This window comes from Orycteropus afer, unplaced genomic scaffold, assembly GCF_000298275.1.
Source record: "Orycteropus afer afer isolate SDZICR_OR568_19922 unplaced genomic scaffold, OryAfe1.0 scaffold00053, whole genome shotgun sequence".
Lineage (NCBI taxonomy): Eukaryota > Metazoa > Chordata > Mammalia > Tubulidentata > Orycteropodidae > Orycteropus > Orycteropus afer.
The window spans coordinates 14,139,009-14,147,680 of NW_006921640.1; the positions used below are offsets into that span (position 1 = coordinate 14,139,009).

Below are 8,672 nucleotides of genomic sequence, written 5' to 3' on the forward strand. Positions count from 1 at the left end.
TATCCCTGGGGCTGACTGCTCTTCTGTCCGGGTTCAAGACTTTTATCCCCTTTCTCCTGCTCTTCCAGCCTGCTATTCTGGGCAGGCCTGAGTTTCCCCTCCTCACCTAATCCCTTCTGCTGATTGCTCTTCTCTCTGGCTTCCTGGATTTTATCCCCTTTCTCCTGCTCTTCCAGTCGGCTACTCTGGGCTTCCCTGAGTTGTCTCTCCTCACCTGTAACACTGGGGCTGATTTTACTTGCATCTAATATTTTACATATTACATCTTACTTGCAGTAAGATTTTACTTGCATGTAATATTAATTATATTGTTTGATTATTTCCATGTTCTGTGGGATCACCTTTCTTTGGAATGAATACAAATATGGATCTCTTCCAGTCAGTTGGCCAAGTAGCTGTCTTCCAGATCTCTTGGCATAACTGAGTGAGTGCCTCCAATGGGGCACCTGTTTGTTGAAATATCTCAATGAGTATTCCGTGAATTCCTGGAGCCTTGTTCTTTGCTAATTCCTTCAGTGCAGCTTTGACCTCTTCCTTCAATACCATTAGTTCTTTATCCTATGCCAACTCCTGAAATGGATGAAGATCGACCAGGCCTTTTTGGTACAGTGACTTTGTGTATCCCTTCCATCGTCTTTTGATGCTTCCTGTTTTTTTCAGTATTTTGCCCATAGAATCTTTCAATATTGCAACTCAAGGCTTACATTTTTTCCTCAGTTCTTTTAGCTTGAGAAAGGCTGAGCATGTTCTTCCTTTTTGGTTTTCTAACTCCAAGTCTTTGCACATTTGATTATAGTAGTCGACTTTGTCTGCTTGAGCTTTTCTTTGAAATCTTCTGTTAAGCTCTTTTTTCTTGTCATTTCTTCCATTGCTTTAGCTACTCTCTGCTGAAGGGCAATTTCCAGAGTCTCTTCTGAGATCCATTTTGGTCTTTTCTTTCTTCTTTGTCTCTTTAATGACCTCTTGCTTTCTTCATGGATGATATTCTTGATGTCATCCCACAATTCCTCTGGTTTTTGGTGATTGTGTTCAATGCATCAAATCTATTCTTTAGATGGTCTCTAAATTCAGGAGGGATATATTCAAAGTCATATTTTGGCTCTCGTGGACTTTTTAATTGTCTTCAACTTCAAGTTGAAGCTGCATATGAGGAGTTGATGGCCTGTTCCACACTGAGCTGTTGGTCTTGTTTTGGCTAAATATATTGAGCTTTTCCATTGCTTCTTGCCACAGATGTAGTCAATGTGATTCCTGTGTACTCCATCTGGCAAAGTCCACTTGTATAGCTGCTGTTTGTGTTGTTGATAAAAGGTATTTGCAATGAATAAGTTGTTGGTCTTGTAAAATTCTGTCACTAAGCCTTAATTTTCCAACTACCAGTAATTCTTCTTTATTTCCAACTTTTGCATCCCAGTCACCAAGTGATAATTAACACACCTTGATTACATGTTCAGTCAATTTCAGACTGCAGAAGTTGATAAAAATCTTCAATTTCCTCATCTTTGGCTTTGGTGACGGGTGTGTAAATTTGAATAACCATAGTATTAACTGGTCTTCCTTCTAGGCATATGGATGTTACCCTATCATTGACAGCATTGTACTTCAGGATGGATCTTGAAACATCTTTGTATTGAATTCCACACCATTACTCTTCAAACTGTCATTCCTGGCATAGTAGATCATGTGGTCATCTGATTCAAAATGGCCAAAACAGGTCCATTTCAGCACTCCAATAATCATATTATTTTTTTTAAGAACTTTAAGGACAATTTTATTGTTATTTTACACAAATTTAATATTGTGAAAATGTCAATGTCCTTCAAATAAAAATATGAATTTAATGCATTTCAATCAGAATCTCAATTGCATTTGGGGGTAAATAGACCGCCACCCCCCAAAAAAGCAAACATAACACTGAGGAATTCTTACACTGGTAAGCAAATCTTATACAGAAAAAAAAAAAAAAAATCCATGAAGAGACTTGTCACACAAGATATTAAAATACACTATAAAGTGACCATCATAAAAATAGTGTGATCTTTGTGTGATATTATCTAAGCAAATAGATACAATAATTTTTGAAATCTAGAGAAAGGATGCTATAAAAAGAACATATGTTGCATATTGGATAAGAAAGAAAAGTTATTTAAAAATTTGTTTTTTCATAAGCCCAAGGCTTCTAATTTTCTTTAACTACAAAAGAAGGAAATCAACAAGATATGTAAATTATACAGAACTTGACTAATAAATTTTAATAATATTAGGTCTTAGAAATTATATAGTTACTGGATCTTATTTAAGGAGCTCAGGTGGCATAGTGCCTAAGGAATTTGACCGCTGGCCAGCAGGTTGGTGGTTCAAATCCACCAACCACTCAGTGGAAAGAAGACTGGGCAATCTACTTCTTTAAAGATTTACTACCTCAGAAACCAAAAGGGGGTTGCTGAGTCAGAATCGACCTGATGGAAGTGAGGTTTTTTTTTTGGTTTGAGTTCTTAGTTAATTTTGATCAGTACACATTGACTATATGCCATTCACCTGCTGAAACTAGACATATCTAAGGTATGCATAACTTCAGTTGTCTTCCATTCAAGATACCATATGAGAATTTAAGTAAATAATAATGAAATAAACTTAAATTTAATTTAGAAATTATAAAATGGTAAACCACTTATAAAATTATATATCTCATTATGATTAGCAATATCTGCAATATTTCTCAGAAATGATGAAATACCATTTCATTTTCTAATATTTAAAATTTCAGAATAAATACATTTTGACATAGAGAGGTTATATGACTTCCCCATTGTCAAAGAGATATCTAAAACTATGGACATATCTTAGATTATAAGCGGCTTCATGAATTACTAGCTTTTTAGCATTAGAACAACTTACAGTTTATCTGAATCTCACTTGTTGCCTAAATTGGGATAATAGTATATATTTTGTAGGTTTGCTATGACTAATAAAGTAGATAGTATATATAAAAGCATTTTTACAATTGCCTGACATGTTAAAAATCTCTTTGTTAACTCATACTGTTTTTAATTTTAAAAGTTAAAAAAAAAAATATATTGTTAAGAAAACAGAATCTCTTATGTTGAAATCGAATACTGGATCGCTATTAAAAATTCCACCAGATACATTCTTTAGAGTACATTGATGCTGTGAAAATGTCTGATTTTTCAAAGATTTGCAGAATTACAATAATTACCTTTGATAGGTACATTAATAACCTATTCTTTAGAAGTATATGCGATTGTTTTGTTTTGTTTTCTCCTCTTTTATTTACTGCTTGGTTTACACAGTGATGAGAAAAGAGCACCTGCTCTGGTAGTATAGTGGCTAAGGCACTTGACTGCTAAACCAGGTGGGTTTGAACCACCAGCCACTCCTTGGAAGGAAGATGGGGCAATCTACTTCCACAGTGATACTGCATCGGAAACCCAAGGAGGGGTTGCTATGAGTTGGGTCTGACTCGACGGCACATAACAACAACAACAGCTTCTTATGGAATTTATATAGAGATCTGTGATTATGAATATTCAACAAGTAATCATTTTAATTTTATATAATTTAGGAATTCCTGACTATTATTTCTAGGAATGATCATAAATGACACATTATAGCTAGTAATTTTCTTCTTTACATTCAGCTTCCTACAACCATGTCATGATCATATCTTGGCCTGTGAAATGCCTTTTAAAAGATGATTAACTAACATCAGTAGTAAAAGCACAACTACAAGTGTACTTTTCACTATATAGCAACCTTATCTTTAGAAGAAATTTGGTAAAGAACAGTTTAGAAACAGGGAGAGATATAACTGCATAATTCTTATGCTCCAGTAACTCTGTCATCAATATTTAAAATTTCAGATATTTTCATACCTTAGATAAGCCACAGTCACAGTCTTCTCCAACTTCCAGAAGTTTGTTTCCACACACTGGTGTTGTTATTATATTTTTAGAAATTGGTGGTTGCAAGAGGCATTTAGGTTTCTGAGATAAAAGGTATTTTTGGAAATGTGAGCAGCAAATTGTGCTGAAATCCTTTGGGAACTTTGAACTATGAAGAAAAGAAAAATCAGAAATAATATGATATAGAGTGTTATGGCTTTTGCAGTAGTAATGGACATGAGAATCTGACTTGTCCAACAGTACTGCTCGGTTCAGTAGAAATGTCAACCTTGATATCTGTTTAAAACTGCACTTTATTATATGGGGAGAGAAATCGACCGTGTATACTATACTGGATTTTTTTTCCTAGACATCCTGTTGTAGAGCTGGAGGTCTCATGGCATAGTGTCCAAGGCATTTGACTGTTAACCAGAAGACTGGTGGTTCAAATCCACCAGCCACTCCTCTGACATATTGGAAAATTGGGCAATCTACTTTTGTAGAGATACTGCCTCAAAAACCCAAGGAGGGTTCGCTATGAGTTGAATCCACTGGATGGCAGTGAGTTTGCTTTTTTTGGTTTGGTGAATTCAGTATGGTTCTAAATGACAGTGATGAGCCTCACTGTTTGTTGTCATCTACACATCTCATCACTGAGGTATGGGAAATAAGACATTTTATGACCAGTGGGAGGAAATAATTGCAGGTTTATCAGTTTTGTGGATATTATTCTTCTCTAAATTATGAGCACTTCAAGAACAAGGTAGTGCAACTCATTTTCCTATCCCAATTCCTTGCAAGATGCCTAGCACTGGCAGGCAATTAATAAGTACACAAAAATGGATTGATTGATTGATGGATGGAGATATATGAAGATGTTTTCCTAATCTTAATTATCTTCATATTTGTAGAAAATATTATATAATATCAGATTCAAATAATATGATCATCATAATTATAAGACTTGTTATAGTTGGAAATCTTAAAGAACAAACTCTAATAACAGAAGAGTAAGTTAATGACATATAGAGCCCTCAGGGAAATATATCCAATTGACATATGTAGACTGCTTATGAATTCTTTAAGAATTGTGGAAGCATTGATTTCTTCAGGGTGACAAGGTCTCACCTCAGATACTGATTCATCACACAACTCCCAGAGGGACACTTGGTGTAATATGGAATATCAGGCATACCAAGGACATGGCCCAACTCATGTGCCATCACTGCAACAAGAGCTACATTATTCTTTCTTTTAGCCTGTGGGGAAAAATAATAGAAGCCTTTATTACTTCTATTTTATTCAGTTATTTCTTAATTGTTGCAGAATTAAAAGGAAAAAAAAAAAAAGCATGAGAGATGAAATATAATGGGTTACTAAGCTCCTTTCCCTGTCACTGTTAAATGAACATTTGAGATGGTTGGGTTTTGAAAATCCAGTTATTGAGTCATTGTTCAACATACACTTATTGAGCTAATGGACAGTAATTTCTCTGTAAATTATGGTTAAATTAACTTAAGTGCATTCCTCATAGGAAATATTAAAAACTAAAGTACTATGGACACAGAAGTCTCCAAAAAGTATTACTATGGTGGCTAGGGCATTTGTAGAACCTGGCCATGTGTTCTGGTTACCTAGTGCCACTCTGACAGGAATATATCACAAATGAGATGGCTTGAACAAACAGGAGTTTATTCTCTTACAGTTTGGAGGCTAGAAGTCTGAGTTCAAAGTGCCAGGCTCTAGGGGCTGTGTGAAAGTCCCTCGACCTTGGGCTTCAGCTCTGCCTCCAGTTCCCGGTCCACTGAAGCTAGAGGCTTTTCTTCACTCAGGCAGCTACTGGCTGCCGAGGCTAACAAGCCCAAGGTCAACAAATAAAATGGCACAGTCCTGAAGCTTCCAAACCACACAGCAGGGCATTAATTCATGTCCATTGCAAATCCCAAGGTGGGCAAAGCATGGCAGGCTGCTGAAAAATGACACGGCTACATGCAGGGTCCAAGCATACCATAATCAAGAGACTATCCCCAAGGCTTCTGCTTATATACAGGAAGCAGATCACATTCCATAAGGAAACTACTCAGCTGCTCACAGTAGATTCCACCATGGAGTTGATTACTAGTCTCATCATGGGGAATACTATATCCAACAGCCCAGCCACTCAACCAGGCCCAGCCAAGTTGACACACAAACTGAACTACCATACCATGTGAGTCTTCCATGCACCTTTGTTACTAGTGTGAACTCTGGCGATCAGTGCAGAGGCCAATTTTGTGTTAGCTCAGGCTGCAAAAGGAACCCACACACCCTTTCTGTCCCAATCTCTATGATTTTGTTTCCTAACACTAACTAAAGAGTTATGTCTCCAGGGAGGGCCAATGTAAAAGGAAATTATATTTCAAAATCCAAGGAATATTTAGTGGAATAACCCACCAGTAAGTTTATTTCTAATAAACAAATAAATAAACTTACTGGGAGCTCTGGTAGCATAGTGCCTAAGGCACTTGACTGCTAACCAGAAGGCTGGCAGTTCAAACCCACCAGCCACTCCTTGGAAGGAAGGTTGGGCAATCCTACTTCCATAGTGATACTGCCTCGGAAACCCAAAGAGGGGTCGCTATGAGTCGGGGCTGACTTGATGGCAAATAACAACAACAACAACAACAACAAGTTTATTTCTACATTTATTTATTAATTCAAGGGTTTATTGTGGCAATACTGTATACAGCATATGCTAGTTTTTACAGAAGATTTAGAACCACAGAGACACTTTCTGTAAGTTTACTAACCTCAATAACAGCAACCGAAGATGGAGTACACAAAGAATTTGAGGCTGCCAATCCTACACGTCGGTTGGTGAAGCCAACTCCACTGTATGAAAGTTACAGATATACTGTCACAATTTGAGTCTTCAGAACCATTACCTCCCATCAATTACATTGCAGATTTCCTTTGTTGCCTAAGCCTTTTTATTTTCACCATCTTCCAGAAAAGTTTTTCCTGTTCTACAGCATTATAATGACACCAGATGATTAACTCACACCTAACTTCTTCTTCTTTTTTTTTTTTTTCCTTAAATCTGAGACATACCTTCCATAATTTCACAACTGAATTGCTAATAGTAGAACTTAAGGCACTCTGAAAACTGAGTAGGAAGATATAATTAAATTGAAATACCTAAGAAATCTTGGCAGTAAGTATCCACACCACTTATGTACACCTGTCTTGGAAAGCATGTGCTTACCTGAGGAGCTGAATATGGTCATGGATCTTCTTTTTCACCAAGTTAGAACGATGCCAACTCAGGAAATTGTTAAAGGTGACTCCTGCATCGGGTACCACCTTCATCTTGTCTCCATCAGACCAGATTTCCATACCTACCAAAGCCACTCGAATATCTATGGTATTATAAATCTGTAAAAAGACCATTTTTCTTCACAAAATGTTCAGTATTCCTTTAGTGTTTTAGACCTTTTGTCTGCAAACCTTATTGCTGTTGAGTTGACTCCAACTCCTAACGGCTCTATAGGACAGAGTAGAACTGCTCCACAGGGTTTCCAAGACTATAATCTTTATGGAAGCAGACTGCCACATCTTTCTCCTGTGGAGAAGTTGAGTGGATTAGACCTGACAATCTTTTGTTTAGCAGCTGAGAACTTTACCACTGAGGCACCAGGGCTCATTTTTTGGATCACAGGTGATAGATAAATCAATCCCATTTTGATAATGGAAATCCTAGATGTTGCCTTTGGTACATGGATGTGTTTTTTACCTTAATGTTCATCTTTGCCCTGCTAAATTTCCTGCATTGTGACCCTATCACCTATCAAACCCTCTTTGTGGTAAAATTATAGGGAAGTCCCAGGTTCCTATGTGGAAACAAATGCTTATGTGACAGCTATCTTACCACATTGAGTAAGTTCATCACATCAAACACAAAGCTTCTTATTGAAGTTAGATTCCCTTTATACATGTTATACTGCAAAAAGAAAAAAAAATCACAATTTAAGTTATAGTTAGAATATCAAATTAAAATGAGAAAACTGATAGGGTACAGGATTTCACATTTTAAAAATTTACACAGTTTAGTATAATAAAACATGTATTTATTTCAATGCCTTCCTTATGTAAGACTCTGTGTTTCCATAAATTTTATTTCAAATCTAAGATTTTTTTTTAGTAAGAGAAAATTAGACATCCATATAAAATATTTGTGTTTTTATCTTCAATTTGGATAAATCAAATGATAATATTTAGCATTTTTAAACTAATCCCATATTATTAAAATTTGATTATAAAAGCAATTATTTGCCGGGTAGAAACACTGACTTCAATACTTTTTCTTTGCATATGTAAATATAGTTCATAAGGCAGACACAGTTTTTTGCCAATATCTGAACATTTTGTTAGCAGATGAATATTAAAGAGGGTGAGTGATTGAGAACTATTGCTGGCAAAGAAGAGAGAACAGACAAAACAACTAGGTAGGTAAGCTCTGTATTGCTAGCTAAATTAGTTTGTTGCTTGCTTGCTTTGCATAAGTAAACTTAAGAGTTGACTTAATGGTCCAGGAATTCACATGTTTCATACTCACAAAAGCATTATCCAGCACTAAAAAGAGGTCAATGTATTTCTCAGCGTGAAGAAAGTCTTCTTGCTTTACAAAGAGAAGAGTAAAAGATCATTGTTAATAATTATTTCACCCTGAAAGATTCAAATTCAAAAGCTATGAAGATATATATATATATGTGTGTGTATATATCTATGAAT

At 36.0% G+C, this 8,672-nt stretch overlaps 1 protein-coding gene across 1 annotated transcript in view; it reads right to left on the bottom strand.

Annotated features, from left to right (window-relative positions):
* The window catches only part of ADAMDEC1 (ADAM like decysin 1), a 102,907-nt gene that overhangs the window by 6,072 nt on the left and 88,163 nt on the right, over positions 1-8,672 (bottom strand). The window contains exons 7-12 of the mRNA XM_007938784.1: positions 8,497-8,559; positions 7,810-7,881; positions 7,147-7,316; positions 6,692-6,773; positions 5,031-5,161; positions 3,894-4,071 (exon numbers count right to left, since the gene is read on the bottom strand). Of these exons, the coding sequence (XP_007936975.1) occupies positions 3,894-4,071; positions 5,031-5,161; positions 6,692-6,773; positions 7,147-7,316; positions 7,810-7,881; positions 8,497-8,559 (696 nt within the window). The remainder of the gene's footprint in view (positions 1-3,893; positions 4,072-5,030; positions 5,162-6,691; positions 6,774-7,146; positions 7,317-7,809; positions 7,882-8,496; positions 8,560-8,672) is intronic.